This window comes from Bombus impatiens, unplaced genomic scaffold (genome assembly GCF_000188095.3).
Source record: "Bombus impatiens unplaced genomic scaffold, BIMP_2.2 scf_0036, whole genome shotgun sequence".
In the NCBI taxonomy this organism is placed as follows: domain Eukaryota; kingdom Metazoa; phylum Arthropoda; class Insecta; order Hymenoptera; family Apidae; genus Bombus; species Bombus impatiens.
In genome coordinates this window covers 534,829-554,154 of record NT_176455.1, presented here as the reverse complement: position 1 = coordinate 554,154, position 19,326 = coordinate 534,829, and the positions used below count along the sequence as shown (strand labels likewise).

The 19,326-nt window shown below is 28.4% G+C and overlaps 6 protein-coding genes across 12 annotated transcripts; 4 read left to right on the top strand and 2 right to left on the bottom strand.

Moving 5' to 3' along the window:
• Positions 1-1,175: 1,175 nt before the first annotated feature.
• On the bottom strand, positions 1,176-5,994 carry LOC100746000 (homeobox protein 4-like). The gene is made up of 8 exons (XM_003485054.4): positions 5,895-5,994; positions 5,549-5,591; positions 5,193-5,323; positions 2,240-5,104; positions 2,001-2,164; positions 1,714-1,918; positions 1,524-1,646; positions 1,176-1,456 (listed from the first exon to the last, which is right to left on the bottom strand). Coding segments are annotated over exons 1-8 (3,648 nt in total). The 5' UTR covers positions 5,897-5,994; the 3' UTR covers positions 1,176-1,341.
• Positions 5,995-6,128: 134 nt separating this feature from the next.
• Positions 6,129-8,286, top strand: LOC100745882 (homocysteine-responsive endoplasmic reticulum-resident ubiquitin-like domain member 2 protein). Its single transcript, XM_003485053.4, has 4 exons — positions 6,129-6,579; positions 6,929-7,320; positions 7,400-7,756; positions 7,832-8,286. The coding sequence occupies exons 1-4, from the start codon at positions 6,445-6,447 to the stop codon at positions 8,112-8,114; spliced, it is 1,167 nt and encodes a 388-aa protein (XP_003485101.1). The 5' UTR covers positions 6,129-6,444; the 3' UTR covers positions 8,115-8,286.
• Positions 8,287-9,670: 1,384 nt separating this feature from the next.
• Positions 9,671-13,153, top strand: LOC100743815 (atypical kinase COQ8B, mitochondrial). 7 transcript variants are annotated; one of them, XM_012388826.3, is made up of 11 exons: positions 9,671-9,961; positions 10,115-10,348; positions 10,506-11,042; positions 11,133-11,352; positions 11,426-11,635; positions 11,744-11,859; positions 11,927-12,089; positions 12,149-12,351; positions 12,438-12,590; positions 12,680-12,780; positions 12,906-13,080. In XM_012388826.3, the coding sequence occupies exons 2-11, from the start codon at positions 10,157-10,159 to the stop codon at positions 13,078-13,080; spliced, it is 2,070 nt and encodes a 689-aa protein (XP_012244249.1). In that variant the 5' UTR covers positions 9,671-9,961; positions 10,115-10,156. The 7 variants fall into 7 exon arrangements, with proteins under 7 accessions (XP_012244249.1, XP_012244265.1, XP_033178139.1 ...); XM_012388842.3 differs by having other exon boundaries at positions 9,679-9,788; XM_033322248.1 differs by having other exon boundaries at positions 9,795-10,043.
• A 171-nt stretch (positions 13,154-13,324) lies between these two features.
• Positions 13,325-14,665, top strand: LOC100745685 (gamma-glutamylcyclotransferase). The gene is made up of 4 exons (XM_003485051.4): positions 13,325-13,536; positions 13,683-13,981; positions 14,051-14,155; positions 14,420-14,665. The coding sequence occupies exons 1-4, from the start codon at positions 13,432-13,434 to the stop codon at positions 14,439-14,441; spliced, it is 531 nt and encodes a 176-aa protein (XP_003485099.1). The 5' UTR covers positions 13,325-13,431; the 3' UTR covers positions 14,442-14,665.
• Positions 14,199-17,832, bottom strand: LOC100745324 (probable leucine--tRNA ligase, mitochondrial). Its single transcript, XM_003485048.4, has 8 exons — positions 17,589-17,832; positions 17,298-17,505; positions 16,816-17,209; positions 15,836-16,719; positions 15,397-15,753; positions 15,083-15,323; positions 14,765-15,002; positions 14,199-14,577 (listed from the first exon to the last, which is right to left on the bottom strand). Exons 1-8 carry the CDS (start codon positions 17,685-17,687, stop codon positions 14,362-14,364), a joined length of 2,637 nt encoding a protein of 878 aa, XP_003485096.1. The 5' UTR covers positions 17,688-17,832; the 3' UTR covers positions 14,199-14,361.
• Positions 17,833-17,927: 95 nt separating this feature from the next.
• Positions 17,928-19,319, top strand: LOC100745563 (60S ribosomal protein L13). Its single transcript, XM_033322281.1, has 4 exons — positions 17,928-18,014; positions 18,441-18,590; positions 18,675-18,924; positions 18,994-19,319. The coding sequence occupies exons 2-4, from the start codon at positions 18,448-18,450 to the stop codon at positions 19,258-19,260; spliced, it is 660 nt and encodes a 219-aa protein (XP_033178172.1). The 5' UTR covers positions 17,928-18,014; positions 18,441-18,447; the 3' UTR covers positions 19,261-19,319.
• The last annotated feature ends 7 nt before the right edge of the window (positions 19,320-19,326 follow it).

Below are 19,326 nucleotides of genomic sequence, written 5' to 3'. Positions count from 1 at the left end.
ATTGTACATCTTTAAAGTAGTTTGTTTGTCATTCTTAGCTGTTTAGCATAACCACTAGCAATTTCACAAGCGATGTTCACGTGCGACCATGCTTCGTCTGTTTATACAAGGCGTTCTGGAAGACGGAGAGAGGATAAGGAGGGAACGAGACTCCGAAGGTCTGCGGGATCTTCATGAAATGCTTTTTGATACTGGAAATCGGTCTGTCGCTGTTACGAAATCACGTAAAACCGGGCCTTTACGCCCACGCATGTAGGACTAGCGTAGTTGCGGTGAAAGAAAGTTCGATTTCTTTAACGAGCCATATGTTTATAATGTATCAACCGGAAAGTAGAATTGGATACTATATACGGACAACGTTAATATCTTTTTTAATGTTAATAAACGCGTTTCAGTGTAATATAAGATTGCTTGACGATAATCCTGTAAAGATAATATTTATGTGATACGTACTTGAGATGAAAAATGATATTTTTTATGAAGATAAGTACTAAATAGTCCGTATAATGTTATTCATGTTCCATTAAGGTTTTTTTCTCTTTGCTCCGCTAATTTCTTCGCCTCTGTTAAGGGAGATTCTTGAATTCCAATTTTCCATTGCATATTATTTGCGATTACATTTTAATATTGCAAGATTTTTTTAAATAAAATTAACGGAAATTTCCGGTATAAATACTATAAAAGTATAATGGTAGTAGACTAGAAAATGGTCATTTTTGTTCAATCAAAGAATCTAAAAATAAAAGATAATTAAAAAGCTAAACTGAAATAAAATGTCACAGGTGTTCGAAAGATTCTTGCGTAACTTTAATAAAAATTATAATGTTAGAAGAAAAAATAATATTATTACAATAATTACCAACAATGGTTACTTCTGAAGAGTAAAGCGGAAAGTAATACAATTCTACGAAATCCAGCTATTCACACGATACTACTGAAAGGACCGCAAATACTTGTACAAAAAACTGCATCGACTGAACCGGCTACATCGGAGAACTAGTTGATCGACCTTTACTTGTAACTTTACGTTTCTGTACTTTTACGTCCAGATACAGGAAAAAAGAACAGTTCTGAATCATTCTTAAAAAACATTCTTAAATAAAAGCATATTTAACTTGGAATAATATACTGGAATAATTTCATCATGCAATTTAGTTATCTACGCAATATTTTAGTAAAAGAAATATTAAACATTTTATTATGCATTCTCGTAGTCACATGTAAAATTATTACAATACAATAAAATTAATTCTTGATTATTTAGTAATAATGTCTATTGGTTGATTATTGCATTTTAATTAGTATATTCTTCATGGAGAATATGCTAATATAATTTTTAAGTTATACAGTAGACTCATCCATTAAATATATATAGTCTTTCACATCGTTTATATATCTGCGCAGAAATTTATAATCCCTTTTTACATTCATTATCAACTTTTTAATATCTTTCTCTCTGTAAAACAGTTAAGTTATAATAAAACCATCTCTTACATCGTCTATTATATACTTTTAGAACTGACCTCACGGAACCTATAAGACAATGGACGGAGATATTTTGAGATTCAATCTTATCGAACGGTTTGATATCTATCGTAATCTCCAGTACAATGCTCCCCGTTTTAGTTTGTGATACGAAAGATATGCTAAAATAAAAGAAAAATGTATATACTGCATCAGACATAAAAATAATACAGTTTGAATCATTTTTACCTATCGTGAGTTATTTCCATCAAATTTAGATCGTTCAAGCGCTTCAAATCGAACATAAAATCCATTGCAAACTTTACTTCCTCCGAAATGTAATCTAACATCGGTAAAATATCCTTACGATTTTTATATAAGTCCAATAATTTTGTTATGTCTAACTTTTCTAAAATCATTCTATGAACTATACTTATTAATGCATCCGCATCATCTAATAAACAAAGATATTTTTAAACAAATTGCATTAAATATAAATTAATACTCTTTTCATTAATTCGCTTTTTGGGACTCACCTGCTAATCGAGAAATTAATTTAATCTCTTTAATAAATTCATTATTTATTACATCACAAGGATCCCGTATAAATATTACTACTAACAGTGAACACGATATGAAACCAACAACAAACATACTTTTTTCGATATTTTCGTGGTATACTTCCCAAATAATCTCGTTACTAAAAAGGGCATTTCAAGAATTATATGATGCAATATCGATGAAATATTAGAAAATATTAAATTCATTGAAATACCTTTTCGCACAATCTTTCAACTCGTTCATTAACGCAGAAAAAGGATCCAATTCAATTGCAACATCTTCTTTGCAAGAAGTATGAGGTTCCAAACTTAGTTGCAATTTATCGTTTGAATAAGATTCATTATTTACTTCCATTCTGTGTGTATCAATTAACTTATCATTATCAGCTTTTGGAGTACTTTCATGAATAGCTCTTATATTTGATAAAGAACATTCTATGCTTTGATTTTCTAAATTGGAATTGTTCAAACGTAAATCTTGATCATTTTCTTCGTTAACGGGCGTCGAAGATAATTTTTCACTATCATTTACTGTTGAAGACGATAAGTGTAAAATTTGAGACTCTGTACTATTATCTCTCACATCCGGCAATTCCAGCTTCTGGATTTCACCTGTTTGCACTTGATCCTCTTGTTCAAGCTTTGAATTCTCTGGTGCATCATTTAGAGATGTATGTTTTATCAGAAATGTGCAAGATTTCCGCACATTTTCTTCTAATACAATTCCTTGACAATCCTCAAGATTTAAAGGTCCTTTACTATTCCCATTTTTTGAAAGGCAATTTGCTTCTATCGTAACTTCCTTATTGTAACTAACATTCATATCTGTATCTGTCAAATCATCCAAACAATTAAATGATGGTAATGATGGAATTGATTCTAATACTTCCACATTTTCATTGAAAAACATATCGCTTTTATCCGTTGAGCATTCCCTATTATAATCTCTATTTTGTAAACATTCTGTATTATTCAAAACGCTACATACGTTATTTTCCTTGTTACTTATATCAAGAATATCATTGTTAATTTCTGAAATGTTATTTTCTTTGTTGCTGATTGTAAAAGTGTGATTACTATTTGATGGTTGAATTGTATATGTTCTTCTTGGATGTGATGTAATTATTTGTGTGCATTTAACTGGTGAGTGTTTATCTTTATCTAACTCAGAATTTACAGCGGAAGCATCATTTGATACAGAGTTAAATGTAGCACAAGCTATCTTTGTGTTATTTTCTCTCAAAGCTAAAGCAAAAGTATCTTGTTGCACTGACTCATGCAAGGGCATGCTAGGTGTAATATTTGCAGAACTCTGAACTTTAATTGGAGTATACTTTTCCAGAACATTTTTTTCTACACTTTTTGGAAAATTGTTTTCCTTATCTATATAGTTTTCTTTATTCAAGGTTGTATCTGAGTTTAATAAACAAGGAATTGCTATAGTAGCAGTAATATCTTTTAAGACATTATCTGTACAGGTTGAAAAATCTGGAAGGTTTCTATTTTGAACACTATCAGGTAATGCTGATTGTCTATCTTTAGTAAAATCTGTGTCAAAATCTTCAGGTTGAGATTCTGCTGTTGTTACACCTTCATTATCATTTTCATTTGATTCAGAATATACAATTATCTTTCCTTCCATATTACCGCTTTTATTAAGTGGTGGCAATACATCTGTAAATGTCACAGAATTATCATGAAAAATAATAGTTTTGTTTGATAGTAAATGACTTCTACTATTGTCAAACGTAGAAGCAGAAGAATTTGATTGGGTGGTAGGTACATTTTGTGTAGCTATCTGTAAATTATTCTGGTATATTCTAGGTAAAGTTGTTATAGCTGTGGTAAATTCCATTGACTCGTTATTACAAATTCTAGTTTTACTATCATTTGTTTGTGTTTCATAAACATTTGAGTTAATTCTTAGTTTTTTAATACTACTTTCTGGACTACCAAGATTAGTTGCATGTTGTCTATGATTTCTTTTTCCAGAATGTATATTAACTGGGACTACATTAGTCATTTCTAAAGATGTATTTAATAATTCAGTTCTTTCATCCTGTCTTGTAATATTATATTTACATTGCAATGGTTCTTGTATCATTGGTAATCTGTCAGGAGATTTATAAACGGTTGTTTCTACAACTTTAGTAATATCCATTGATATATCACGAAAAGTATTTGTTCTATTCTCTTTATCATTTGAAACACAATAATTTATACTATTACTACTTGGTTCTAAATTATATATAGAAGGTGGTACTACTGTAGTCATTTCCATTGAAACATTATGAAATCTTTTAGTTTTATCATCTCCGCTACACATAGCTGCCTTTGGATTACTAATATTATCATTAAGTTTAATGACAGATGGTAAGGCTCCAGTTAATTCCATTGGCATATCTTGATTTATTAAATTCTCTGTTACATTGGGTTTGTTAAATTGCGGAAAGTTTTGTGCACTTGATGGTAAAACAAGTGTTGTTAATTCCATTGATACATCTTTAATCTCTTCAGTATCCTTACTATAATGTGTACCAAAATGCATGTTACTGGGAACAACTTCAGTCAAATCCATATATATATTCTGGACAGATGTAGATGTAGATGTATTTAATTCATTATGATGAAAATTATTTACATTTGATTCTGATAAGTCTGACACTTTTTCAGTTAAGTTTCTATCGGGATCTTCATACACGATAATACTCTTTGATATGTGGTTATCATTTTTCAACTGTAAATCAGTCAAAAAAGTAGACTCAGTTTCTTGAACAACTGCATCATGAAGTGTAACTAATGGTTCAGTCAGTAACATTTCATTTTGACAATTTACATCTTCAATTGTATTTGCAATGTGTGAACTATATTCTTCAACATCAACATTTTCATTTGTTGCTTTATTACAACCAAATTGCACATTATTTTCATGAATATTATCAAAAATATTTTCTTTATATACACTTTCAGTCTCACATTCTTTTTGATTAGAAGAACATGGTACTTTGAGATTACTTAAATCATGCTCTTCATATGTATTATCCCATACAGTTCCTTGTTCCAAGGAATTGCAAAATTCTCTGTACAATGAATTTTATACCATGAATTAACAAATCAACTACATTATTGAAATTCATTAAAAAAAATTATAAACAGCAAGTAACTCACTTGACATGTTTTTTTTCTGCAAAACTAACACGTCTTTTAATCTTTGCCGTTACAGTAGGACTACTTTCATTGGATGAACTATTAAAGTTTAAGTTCTGCAGAGGATGGCGTGGTTTGGGAGGCTTAAGTATCTAAGTATGTTACAAAAATAACAGTGGTATTTAACAAAGTTTCAAGATAAACTTATAATCAAACTTCAAAATATTAATTAATTAAATAGTGTGTCAAATTCAAACAACCTTAGTACATAACTTATGGCATAATATACACAAAGCCGCAATAACAGTATACTACAGAATCAACATTAATATTATTTACTTGTCCTACAAATATTTTTTGAATATCAGTATACTTACAGAAGATCGCCTTGAACTGTTTGTAGTAGATTTGGAGGGAACCCTGCAACATAAAAAAATATATTAAATAATATCTTCAAAAAGATCTTTATTGATAAATTATAACTCATGCATCAGTATTTTATAAAATAATTCAGAATGCAATAATTAAATGAAGTACCGATTTTGAATAATACTGACGAACAAATAATTGAAAAATTGCAAGGTTAAATAGTATGAAGCCTAATTTATGTTAATGCTACTTTATAACGTTTAATATTCATAGTACACCAATCTTTTTATAAAAGATAAACAGTAAAGTACATCGATAGGGAAAACATTTAATAACAAATGAAATAATGCTCACATTTCATTATATTAAAATTTTGTTTAATTCAAATTCAAACTCAAAAATTTCGAAAGCTTCCACTCTTTAGTAACGGTAACGATTACCAACTCTATTAATGTCAAACTGCACTTACTACTGCGATGCAGTTTTCATGAACTGTTGGTAAGTTTCGCAGATTACGATATCGCTATAAAGCATTGAAATGAACTTGAGGATCGGCTCTTATCAAAGCATAAATAAATTGTAATCTACGATTACGACCTACGACCAATGATAAGTCGCCAAATACGTGATTCCATTTAGTGACGCTTACAAAAATATATTTACGATTAAATATCCGTTTGAGTTACAAAGTCATAATACATTAACTATGAATCTATTTTAGTCAATATCCAAATAAATAGTACGAGGTATTTTATGATTCAACAAGGGAGATAACGCAGTGTATAAAAATCTCTCAAACGCAAACATCAATCTGCCTCGGTAGCACTGTTAATTAATTTTGCTGAGTGATTGACAGTAAGAACAGCTGATCAAACGGGATATAAAAAGCCAGGATTTATTAACAATGGAAGGAGTCGCTGTCAAAGTAATAATAAAAGCACCGAATCAGCAGATAAAAGATCAAATCGTAAATTGTGATATTGGGTGGACCGTTCGTCAATTAAAAGAACATTTGTCCGATGTTTATCCTAGTAAACCAGTGAGTTTTATTTCGTCTATTTTATGAATCTCACGTCATGTGAAATTTTGTGAAAGTAGTATCCTTAGTGAAAGCAATGTATCATTAGCATCACTACATGACATACAAAAAAAACAAAAAAATATTACGAACGCTTCCCTTTAAGTATTCTTAGGAAGCTATAGTGCGTTATCTATTAGAGATAATACGTTGATATTTTTATGAGTTTAATTATGATAATTTAATTATCAACAATAAGATGATTATATCTTATTACTTGTCTGTAATAATTAATTTTTTATTCGAAATCAAGAACTAGTAAAAATATTGTGTAAGAAATAACATGATAATGAATTGAATATATTTGTAGGAACGAGCAAGTCAGAAACTTATATATTCAGGACAATTATTAAATGATTCCACATGTTTAAAAGATGTGTTAAGACACTGTAATGGGCAAGAAGATCAAACCTATATAGTTCACTTAGTCTGTGCTTCACAAAAAACATCAACAAATAAAATAACTGAACAAGTGGTGGAAAATACAAAGACAATTTCTATTGCAAGAAGTACAGTGGAAAATACGAGATTAAATAATACAAATAATATACAGAATCAAAGTCAACATATTACTAATGTTGCTACGCAACATACTCCGGCACAATTGTATTCTACACTACAATATTTTGATCCACGAAATAGTCAACAAATGGCTTGGATGCAACAAGCATATACCCATTATTTTACACAATATATGCAACTGTAAATGGCATTCTTATAACTTATTTTAATGTTTGGAAATTATATATAATTTATAGTGAAAAGGAATATTTTATTATAGGATGGCAGCACAAGGAATACAATTACAGACTAGCATTCCATATGTTCAGCAAATGAATGTCAATACAAATGATAATGTTCAAAATCCATATACAAATAACACAAATAATAATAATAATAATAATAATAATAATAATAATAATAATAATGTAGGTGATGAGCAACAACAACCTGCTGCTCAAGAAGTTGATGTTAATGGAGGAAATAATGGTGCTGGAGAAGATGGTGCATTTAACAGAGATTGGCTAGATGTTTTTTATATGCTGTCCAGAATAATTCTTTTTTTCACTTTAGTATATTTTTACTCATCTCCTCTAAGATTTCTTATTGTTACGTTTCTTGGCTTTGCAATGTATCTGTAAGTTAATATATACAAATATTATGTTTACATCTTTTATATGCAAATATATACAATGAAGTGAATATTTCACAGATATCAAGGTGGTTTTTTCCGGGTACAACCTATTCTATTACCTGAAAATAATAATGGTAGAGGAGATCGGGTGGATAACAATAACCAAATATTACAAAATGAAGCAATAGGTCCACAACCTGCACAGCAACAAAATGATCAAGTGCCAGCTGTACAAGCAGAAGCAAGAACAAATGCAAATGAAGAACACGAAGAGGAAAGACCTGGTGCACTTGCTTTTACCTGGACATTTTTCAGTACATTTTTTGCTTCACTTTTTCCAGATCAACCAAATGTTATTTAATTTTAACAAATGTCAGTTTCTTACACTTAACTTTGTTGTAAAATTAATTTTCTTTGTTTTACATATGTTTTTAAAACAAGACATTAAATCTGATGAGGTGGTCTCTCTTTACATATATACTTAATAAATATTGATATCAAGAGAAGCGTTATTAAGAGTCCTAAAAAGGACATTTTTGAGAAAAAGAATTTCAAAAAGATTTTACAAATTTTTCAAGTATATAAATCTTGTATACAATGATAAGTATATATAGATATACATATTAAATGTACACATAAACTGAATAGCATTTTTTATAAATACTGTTATTCATATACTTCTAATAATTTTATGCATGTATTACTTTAATTTCATTGAGACTACCTCAGGGTCTATAAACAAAATAAATTTATTGAAAAAGTAAATCATCCCAAATTGTTTAGAATTTGTTGTATAATAAATTTTCTGTTTTTCTAGTTCTATAAAGGTGCAACGAGAAAAGTATATACTGTGTATATAAATAAAATTATTGTAGAGCTTATAAGGTGTTGATAAATATAAATACCAAAAATAAATTATGAGTTTTTGTTCATAAAAAGTTATTAAAACAACAATCCTGTTATCAATTGATTTTCTGTTATTTTTATTGTGAACGAATTTAAAAAGTTCGCTTTCTAATTTACTAGATACATGTTTAAACCTTGTTTTATAAGATATATACATATACTACAATCCGCATGCATAATTTAGGTTTTGATTAGGTTTCCAAAAATTCAAAATATAGTAAAAGCATTTTATGCATTTTGCAGCAAGACTTAATACAAAGCTTAACACTCCTTATTAATTCTGATAAATCCTCATATAAATCTCTCTTATAAATTACATGGAGGGGAAGTATGAAATTTTTCATAAAATATGTATGAATGTAGTGAAATTGGTAGATTGGGAAGAATAGCAAGGAAGTAGTTAGTATGAAAATGAGAAAATTAAACGTTTTTAGAATGATTTTACTATATTTTGAATTTTTAAAAACCTAATCGAAACGCAAGTTACTCTTGCAGGTTGTAGAAAACTATTTCTGAGTTACAAGCTGTTTTTGTCAGTGAGACATTACCTTTACAGCATACATTCAATATGTTTCCCCTTCGCCGGCTTACATACGATAATTTTATACATTAAACATTTCGTAACTCTGAAAATAATGGGTTTTTAACTCATGTTTGTTAAGACTTTTGTGTTTGTTTTTTGTTTGTCCCCAACTCTTTTTGTATATTCTACATACACATATATACGTATATTATTTATATATGTATAATTCGTAAACAAACCATTAAATAAAGATATCCTCAATAAATTATAGAATTTATGTAATTTATTTATTTATAGTTAATAAACTTTTATTAATAAATCAAAAATATGAAAAGGAAATTCTTATAACTTTCATAACCTAATTAATTATGTAGTTAGTTAATATCTTAAATAAATAACAATATAAATAAAATATAAAATAAAAATATAAAATAGAATAAATAAGGCAAATAATATACATACTCTGAGAATTCTAAGAAAAAGATTGCATTGTATTAATTTTTTTTACGTACTATGCACTGTGTATCAATTGTGCGAAGAGTAAAAATTTCTTTGCATACATATTTCTAAAATATTAACAATTAAATTATTTACATCAAACAAAAGGTTGGGTATTTAATTTAAGAGGCTATTTTTATTTAAAAGTTATATCTAATTAATATAAAAAAATATCTATAGTAATAAAAGTCCCGGCACATTGTACTATAACCCTATTCATACATTTCAAGGTCTGTGTATATTTTAAACACATGTACTATAGGCGATATATTAATATTCAAGTACGTAATTTTTTGAAGTCGCAACACTCCTTATAAGTAAATTACATAGAATAAAATAATACATTGTTATTAAAAAACAAAAGTAATATGTGTGTGTATGTGTGTATATATAATAGAAAAATAACATTATGACTTAAATTTATATCTCAATAGGCAGTATTTAACAATCAATTTCTACATCAATCACATTAAAAAATGTCTCAACATCGGATGTCTGATGTCATTGGTATACTTAGAGGAGCTAAGGTAGTAGCCGAAGCTGTGATTAAGCATCAAGAAGAGACAGTTAAACACATAGTAAAGACTTCAAGTTTGAAGACTACTGCGGAGAAATGCCTGACAGATAATTTAAAAACATTGAATAATATAAAACTAAGTAAGGTTCCTGTAAGTTTCAAAAATAAATATAGATTATTAATACCTTTTTCTAATATGGCAAACGTTCTTGTAATATAACAATAATTATCTTATATGGTGACTACTAATATAAATTAATTTTACAAATAAATATTATAATTTCCTGTACAGTATAACATGTATACAGGTTCAAATAACAGAAGAATTTAAAGAAGTGACAGAACGAATAAATGTTGTTGAGAAGGGTGTAATAGAATTTTTGAAATTAAAAACTAAAGAAGTGGCAGGAATGCCAGCTGATCCAGATAAACCTATAAAATCTACCAAAACTAAATTACATGTTTATAATCCTGCTAAAGATCCAAAAGAAATAATAATAGAGATGGATATCCCAAACGTAAAACCTGATAACGAAAATGATATACAAAGTAAACAGGATAAACCATTAAAAAAGTATTCAACTGTGAAAGAAAAAATTGAAATAATTTCCAAACTAGAACATGAAATACCTAAGATTGAACTTTCTGAGAAAGATAAAGCAATTTTGAAGAAATTGGAATTAGAGCATGAAAAAAACATAAAGAGTCAGAACATGAAACAAGATGTATCAAATACACTAAAAACTGATTTTGAGATATTAGAAAACAAGGCAACAGAAAATATGACAGTAGCTTTAGAAACCTCTCAAGTTAAACCAAAACCATCTGTTAGACCAAAGCAAACTGTGAGTCTTTTTACATTTTTATATAAATTGTGATAAATGGTATGATGCATTTTATTTAAATACATTAATAAATAAATTTTTCTTTCAAAGCTTTCACCTAGTGCAAAAGCACAAAAAGTTCCATCTACCAGATTACAAAGAATGATAAGCTTTGGAACATTAGGAGTGGGTCTTGGTGTTGGTACAGTTGCAGAATATACACGCAGAACACTTGGACTAAAAAAACAAAGTCTTGGAGACACATTTGATAGCCTGTTTCTTACTAAAGCAAATGCAGAAAGAATAGTTTCTACATTATGTAAAGTGAGAGGTAAATATCCTTAATACATTTACTGGATTTTTTGTCAACTAATAGTTATGTGCCTTACATATGTTTATAATAGGTGCAGCTTTAAAAATTGGACAAATTTTAAGTATACAAGATGAAACCATTATAAATCCTGAACTACAAAAAGTATTTGAACGAGTTAGACAAAGTGCTGACTTCATGCCAAAGTGGCAAGTTGAGAAGGTATTAGCCACTGAACTTGGACATGACTGGAAAAATAAATTAGCAACCTTTGAAGATAGACCATTTGCTGCAGCTTCCATTGGTAGTTACCACTTATTTTTATTCTTTTAAATTAGCTTTTTCTTGGAAGGCCAAAGTAATACAAAAACATTTAAAAAAAAAATTCTTCATATCAGAAAAAATATTATAGGCCAGGTACATCATGGTACCTTGTTAAATGGACAAGATGTTGCAATTAAAATTCAATATCCTGGTGTAGCTATGGGTATTCAAAGTGATGTTGAGAATTTAGTAGGCATAATGAAGGTATAAAAATACTTTGATTTTTGTTTTATTTAAGATTATGTAAAAATATATCTAGAAATTTTTACAGGTTTGGAACATTTTCCCAAAAGGTATGTTCATAGATAATTTAGTGGAAGTTGCAAAACGTGAACTTGCATGGGAAGTGGATTATGTAAGAGAAGCAGAATGTACAAGAAGATATAAACAACTTATAGAACCTTATTTAGATTATTATGTTCCAGCTGTAGTAGGTAAATTAAATTGAAAAATTAGCAATTTAAATGTAAAATTGACTTAATTTTATACTTAGATGAACTATCAACGAGTCAAATTTTTACAACTGAAATGGTAGAAGGAATTCCAGTAGATAAATGTACAAGTATGAATATGGAAACAAGAGAACATATCTGCAAATTAATAATGAGTTTGTGCCTTAAAGAATTGTTTGTTTTTCGATACATGCAAACTGATCCAAATTGGTCCAATTTCTTTTATAACCCCAATACAAGACAAGTTTGTATATAAGATATTATTATTATTATCAATAAGTGTACTCTATCTTTGATATTATTAATTATAGTTCCTAATATAATTTTCAGTTAATATTGTTAGATTTTGGTGCATGTCGAGGATATGAGAAATCATTTATGGATAAATACATTGAAATAATCTATGCTGCAAGTGAAGGCGATCGTAATAAAATTTTAAATTTATCTAGAGAAATGGGATTCCTTACAGGATACGAATCTAAAGTACGATATGTATATTTTTTAATAGTTTTAGCTTTAAAACAGGTTATTATATTAATATTTATACATTTATTGCATTGTATTAATTCCAGCTTATGGAAGAAGCTCACGTAGATGCAGTAATGGTCTTGGGTCAAGTATTTGATAAAAATTCTAAATATTATGACTTTGGTGGACAAGATGTAACTAAACGGTGAGATCAATATGATATGATTTAAATTAAATCATTAATAAATAAATAAAATATATAAATAAATAAATATATAAATTTATTATATAAATATATAAATATATATAAAATAAATATATTGATTACAGGATTCAATCATTAGTCCCAACAATATTGGATCATAGGCTTTGTCCTCCACCTGAAGAAATATATAGTCTACATAGAAAATTATCAGGAGTTTTCTTATTGTGTGCCAAGCTTCAAGTTAAAATAAATTGTCGCGATATGTTTCGCGAGGTTTATGCAAATTATGAATTTGAATAATAATGCTATATAAATTAATGCTTTATACCTTAAACATGTATAGTTAAATCAATATAAACATTTTTACAATCAATACCTTTTATTATTTAGACCTTTAATTTACTCATATACTTAAAGCATTAAATTCGTGTATCTTCTAATTTTAAGTTGTATTCTGATAGCAGTTTATTTATTGTAACATGTTTTTGTTTAAATAAAATCTGGGTAATTATATAAGGTACAATTATATCTCTATCAAAAAATATCATAAATACATATTTAATACTGATAACGAATGATACCTTAACCTATTCATCTCTTTGTTCCCATTAATAAGTTATCTTCAACAAATTTCATAAATTAACTGGCGAAATGTCTAATAAATTCTTATATTTTGCATACGGAAGTAATATGTTAACAAAAAGAATACATATTAACAATCCAACTGCAGTACGAAAAGATATCGGATTTTTAAAGGTAAATATACATGGTTAAAGGAAATTTCCTACGCGTTTAGTAAATCCATTTCTATTTTGAATAATTGAAAACAGCAAGATATGTGTTATGCTTTATAAAATTTCATTATTTGCTTTATTATTTATCTAAATACTGAATTATATTAGAATTTCAGATTAGATTTTATAACATACTCAAGGAGATGGGGTGGATGTTCAGCAACAATTGTTCCTACAGAAAATTATATTGTATGGGGAGCAATTTGGGAATTAGATGAATGTAATATGTGTACATTAGATAATCAAGAAGGTGTAGCAGATAAATTATATTTCCCTTTAATGGTTGACATAGAAACACTTACTGGTAAAATATTTAAATGCAGAGTGTATCAGCAATGTAACAATCCTGATAAAAATGTAAAATTGTGTTTGCTACCAAAATACAGAAGACCTTCACCGTTGTATTTGTATGTTATACTTAATTCTATTCAATTTGTTTAAGGTTTATTATATAATTATTAATTATTCTCTTACAGAGAAACAATATTAAAAGGTGCACATGAAAGTCAATTACCACTTGATTATATTAAACTCTTACAAAAAATACCGCATAATGAATATGCAGGAGAATATGATATTGGGTAAGAATAATTATTCATTTTATTATTTTTATTATTCATTAACTCATTGCAACATTAAACAAAATTTTTATTTATGCAGTTAGTTTCATTATGTACAGGCTCTTTACATTTAAATAATTTGGTTTTCATACAAATAGTATATTTGATAAAAAATTATGTATATATCTATAATCCTTTTTCTGTTTCTATTTTTCTTACCTGATGTATTACATTCGAACATTGCCTACCCATCTTTTTGTTGAAATTAATATTTTTGGATCACAGCCTTCCCTTGAAAGAAGACTAGATTTAACGATCTTATGCTTCTTTAAATGTTTCTGGACAGCTGGCTCATTCTCTATTAAATCAAGAGCTGCCTCAAGTGATAATTTATCTGCTTCATACTTGGGTATTCTAATCTTTGTGCAAAGTGCATTATTTATCTAATAGTATACAGAATGACGTAGCATTAATAATGTGTTTATATAAAATTATACATAGTATTAAATAAAGTACTTTGATTTCTAAGAATCACACTGTTATTATTTATATAGTTATATAATAAATAATATAATGTAAATTTATATCATGATAGTGAAGTAATAAATACTTTAAATACTTTGTACTTACTATGATCTCCACTGACATTTTATAATTCATATCTATTTCTGGCCATTTTTGTTCCATAACATCCCTATCTAAGTCCACTTCATTCTTATCTATTAGATGATGTTTTACCTCAGAAAATGCGGACCACAATTCCGAAGCGAAATGTGGTGCAAATGGTGCAAGCATTATAATTTGGACTGCTAATGCACGTTCATATTCACGACTTTTTTTCATGCATTCCACACACACTTTGCGTATACTTAATATTAAAAGAAAAAGACGATTACTGTATCTAAAATTATTAGAATTGTTGATGTACCGCAAGATTGTAATATATACCTATTTGTAAGTCCTTGCATTCTTGATATTGCAATACTAAGTTGTTGAGATCCGATTATATTATAAGTTACAGACTTTAAAAAATAATTTCGACTATCAAACATGTATTCATCATGTTCTGCAAATTTAGAATCAGTAGGTTCCGCCTGAAGCTCTTCTGAAGTTACGCTATTGCGATAATCGTTAAAAGCTTTTACAGTTTTCCATAAACGATTTTGCCAATTTAATACTCCCGAAATGGCTGAATATTATTAATATATACATTATTTGATATATATAATAATTAGTTAAAATTTTTATTACAAAGAGCTTACTGTTATGGTCACAACGCTTATCTGAAGTTGGTGCTTGATCAGCTAATATAAATAATCTAGTTGTATCAATTCCATATTTATCTAAGAATTCAAGAGGATCAATGCCATTATGTTTTGATTTAGACATTTTGTCCCATGAGACAATGACTGGTTCTTTGGTATTCTTTTCTACATATTTTCCTACATGTTCTTCCACTTCATCCGCTTTTAAATATTTCTCTGTCTTTTTTAGCTGATATGTTTTATTAAGTACCATACCCTGCACAAGCAATTGTTTAAATGGTTCTGGAGTAGGTAAAAGTCCTTCTGAATGTAGAAAATGACTTATAAATCTGGCATAATATAAGTGCAGTACAGCTGAAATTATAATATTGTTAATTTGAGATCTTTAAATATATATATTTTATATCTACAAAGAATTTAAATATTAGATACTTACCATGTTCTTTTCCACCTATATACAGATCAATAGGAAACATTTCTTTTGCCTTATCAACAGCAAACATCTCTTTCATATTTTGTGGGTCAATGTATCTCAGATAATACCATGAACTATCTACAAATGTGTCCATTGTATCTGATTCTCTAACTGCTTGAGCTCCACATTTAGGACAAGAAGTATTTAACCAATCCTTAGTTTCACATAATATAGACTTTTTATTTGAAGATGAAAATGTTATATTTGGTAAAATTACAGGAAGGTCATTGCGTGGTACTGGTTGGATACCACAATTTGAACAATAAATAATTGGAATTGGTGTACCCCAATATCTCTGTCTAGATATTAACCAATCTTGCAATCTTGAACCAACAAGGTATCCACCAATTTTCCACTTTCTTGCTTTAGATAATATTTCTGATCTTTTGTTTTCTTGTTCTTCATAACTTCTTATCGAATGCCGTACAAATTCAATCCCAACTATTTCAGAAAACTGAAAATCATCTATTGATGCAGACGGTATACCAAGATAAGTATCTCTATGAGTTGGAAATGCAACTTTATCTGTTACAAATACTGGCAATTCATTTCCATTGAATGGGTTTAATACTTTAACATCTATGATTTGAATTCCTTCTGCCACATCTCTACAATACTCTGGTCTATTTAATAAGCTTTTTGGAGATATTGCAATAAACTTTGCATATTCAATAAATTCTGGATAATTAGTCCAAACATTTACTGTTTTGGGATAATTTGGGATAGTTCCCATCAACTGTAATTCAAAGCTAGTACCACTGCAGTCACCTATCCAATTTTGTTGGATTTTTTTGACATCTTTCCATTCTGTCAATGTTGGATCATTTAAACCTTGAGACAATGATCTGGTATGATACAAAATAAATTAGTTAAATACTATTTGTAATTCTTATTATATATTTCAATGTTCTTTAGAGATTGTTAAATTCTAATATACCTACTTAGCAAATGATGTAGTCCTAACAAACCACTGATTTAGCAACCTTTTTTCTACTTTTGCACCTGATCTCCAAGAGCAATTATTTGCATCAACTTGTTCCTCTGCTAATACAGTTTCATCAACAGGATCCCAATTAACAAATGATTCTTTCCTATAAACCAAATCTTTGTCAAAAAGTTTTAAAAATAATTCCTGCGTCCACTTATAATATTCATGATCACATGTAGCAAATTCTCTATTCCAATCAAAAGAATAATTCAATGATTTTAATTGATTTCTCATCTTTTTAATGTTATCGCATGTCCACACAGCAGGATCAACTTGTCTTTCAATTGCAGCATTCTCAGCAGGTAATCCAAATGCATCCCAACCCATTGGATGAAGGACATTATATCCTGAAATAAAAGAGAAAAGTGTGTCAACAAAAAATTATATAAATAAACCAAACAATATATATAATTACACTTAAATTAAAGAATTTACCTTTCATTCTATAAAAACGAGCAACTGTATCACTTATTGTATAAACCCTTACATGACCCATATGAAGTGTTCCAGAAGGATATGGGAACATTGATAATACATAAAACTTTCTCCTTGTACTATCTGCATCATCATATTGATGTAAGTTAATTTTATCTTTCCAATATTTTTCTATATCCTTTTTTATTGCATTTGTAACTTTTGCATTCTAAAAATATGATCAATGCTTTATGCATTATAGTAACAATACCAATTTATAACACTACAGACATGAAAACATACCGAACATACCGAAAATTGGTTTATGCCGGTCGAAGCGTATCGGTAAATTACATTTTTTAAGAATATATTACTTTTATAATATGATACAAATGATTCTCTAATCTTCATTTTTAATTAAATTATTTAAATACCTATTTAAATATTCTACAATTAAACATGAAACATTCAACTTGTGCTTAGTATACACGATCTTATAGCAAGTTGCCATATTTATTAACTACTTTAAAGTAACTTCATTTTACATTTAAATTATTTTAATAAAATTATATGTAAAGCGAAGCGATATTTGTAAACAAATAATATTTTTAAAATATGATTTTATCATAAAATAATGTAATTTCAATCTTCATTTAGTAAATTTTGTTTTGCTGGGAGCTAAAACTTCCGCTTGGTGGTGCTGATTCTTTTTCCGGTCTATGCCTTGTAAACAAGTTCGTGAGTATTCTTTTAAGTTCGAAATCCAATTAAAATCTCAACATCTTGAAATAATATTTCTCAAAGTAATAGAAAATTGTTGTTATTTATGTTTTTAAGTGTAATTAAATAATATGATTGTAATTTTATAATATAACAAGTAAAGAAATATTTTGACATTAATCAGGTTATCTTTGTCTCATATGTTTTAATTTCAATTAATGATATATCTTTTCTAATAGTAGGATGTGTCCATAATAATTATATGAGTATTATAAAGTAATATTAAAGTCACAAAAATTTTATTTGTGAAGGAAATTTAATGTTTTGTTTATACTTAGTAATAATACTGTTTCCAACCTATTATACTAATCTTAAGTTTATAAAGTGTATTTTTACAAATCTTTTAAGAAACAAATTGTATATAATTTAGTATTTTTGTTTCAGTTCAACCATGGGTAAGAGAAATAATATGATCCCTAATGGACATTTCCATAAAGATTGGCAAAGATTTGTTAAAACTTGGTTTAACCAACCAGCCAGAAAATTTCGTCGTAAACAAAATCGTATAAAGAAAGCTCGTGCTGTTGCACCAAGGTAAATAGCATACGTTTATTTCATTTTTATTTCTGTTGTCCATTTATGTAAATTAACTTCAATAGTATTTTATTTCAATTTAAGACCTGTGAAGCTTCTGAGGCCTATTGTTCATTGCCCAACATTCCGTTATCACATAAAAGCTAGGGCAGGCAAAGGTTTTACCTTAAAAGAACTGAGGGCTAGTGGTTTAAATAAAAAATATGCTAGGACTATTGGAATTGCTGTAGATCCTAGAAGGCGTAATAAATCAGTCGAGTCTTTACAAAGGAATACTCAAAGACTAAAAGAATATAGATCCAAATTGATTCTTTTCCCACTGACTGTAGCCAATGTAAGTAGAATATAGTAAATTTAAAACTATTAAAGAAAGACTACATTCTAATGTTATTTATGAAAATAGCCTAAGGGTGATGATTCCACTAAAAAAGAAGTGAGACTTGCCACTCAAGTTAAAGGAGAAATCATGCCAGTGAGACACCAAACGCATGCTAAAGCTAAGGCCCGTGTCATTTCTGAGGAAGAAAGAAAGTTCTCTGCATACGTAACTCTCCGTAAAGCTAGGGCTGATGCCAGACTAGTAGGAATTCGCGCAAAACGTGTAAAAGATGCAGCTGAAAATCCAGATGAAGTAACTAAAGTTGCTAAAGACAAGAAGGCTAAGAAATAATGTGGAACTTCATGTCTTTGTATAAATATAACAAATAAATTCTCTAATGAGAAATAAAATTTTCTA

Coding starts and splice junctions, on each gene's coding strand:
- LOC100745882 (XM_003485053.4), top strand. CDS start 6,445: ATGGAAGGAGTCGCTGTCAAAGTAATAATAAAAGCACCGAATCAGCAG. Junction 7,321..7,399: donor TTTACACAATATATGCAACT/GTAAATGGCATT, acceptor ATTTTATTATAG/GATGGCAGCACAAGGAATAC. Junction 7,757..7,831: donor CTTGGCTTTGCAATGTATCT/GTAAGTTAATAT, acceptor AATATTTCACAG/ATATCAAGGTGGTTTTTTCC.
- LOC100745324 (XM_003485048.4), bottom strand. CDS start 17,687: ATGAAGATTAGAGAATCATTTGTATCATATTATAAAAGTAATATATTC. Junction 16,720..16,815: donor AGGACTACATCATTTGCTAA/GTAGGTATATTA, acceptor GTATCATACCAG/ATCATTGTCTCAAGGTTTAA. Junction 15,324..15,396: donor TAAGCGTTGTGACCATAACA/GTAAGCTCTTTG, acceptor AATAATATTCAG/CCATTTCGGGAGTATTAAAT.
- LOC100745685 (XM_003485051.4), top strand. CDS start 13,432: ATGTCTAATAAATTCTTATATTTTGCATACGGAAGTAATATGTTAACA. Junction 13,537..13,682: donor AAGATATCGGATTTTTAAAG/GTAAATATACAT, acceptor GAATTATATTAG/AATTTCAGATTAGATTTTAT. Junction 13,982..14,050: donor AGACCTTCACCGTTGTATTT/GTATGTTATACT, acceptor ATTCTCTTACAG/AGAAACAATATTAAAAGGTG.
- LOC100745563 (XM_033322281.1), top strand. CDS start 18,448: ATGGGTAAGAGAAATAATATGATCCCTAATGGACATTTCCATAAAGAT. Junction 18,591..18,674: donor GCTCGTGCTGTTGCACCAAG/GTAAATAGCATA, acceptor TTTCAATTTAAG/ACCTGTGAAGCTTCTGAGGC. Junction 18,925..18,993: donor TCCCACTGACTGTAGCCAAT/GTAAGTAGAATA, acceptor TTATGAAAATAG/CCTAAGGGTGATGATTCCAC.
- LOC100743815 (XM_003485120.2), top strand. CDS start 10,157: ATGTCTCAACATCGGATGTCTGATGTCATTGGTATACTTAGAGGAGCT. Junction 10,349..10,505: donor TAAAACTAAGTAAGGTTCCT/GTAAGTTTCAAA, acceptor ACATGTATACAG/GTTCAAATAACAGAAGAATT. Junction 12,090..12,148: donor TTATGTTCCAGCTGTAGTAG/GTAAATTAAATT, acceptor TTTTATACTTAG/ATGAACTATCAACGAGTCAA.
- LOC100746000 (XM_003485054.4), bottom strand. Junction 1,919..2,000: donor ATTAATTTCTCGATTAGCAG/GTGAGTCCCAAA, acceptor TTTGTTTATTAG/ATGATGCGGATGCATTAATA. Junction 1,457..1,523: donor TGTCTTATAGGTTCCGTGAG/GTCAGTTCTAAA, acceptor ACTGTTTTACAG/AGAGAAAGATATTAAAAAGT.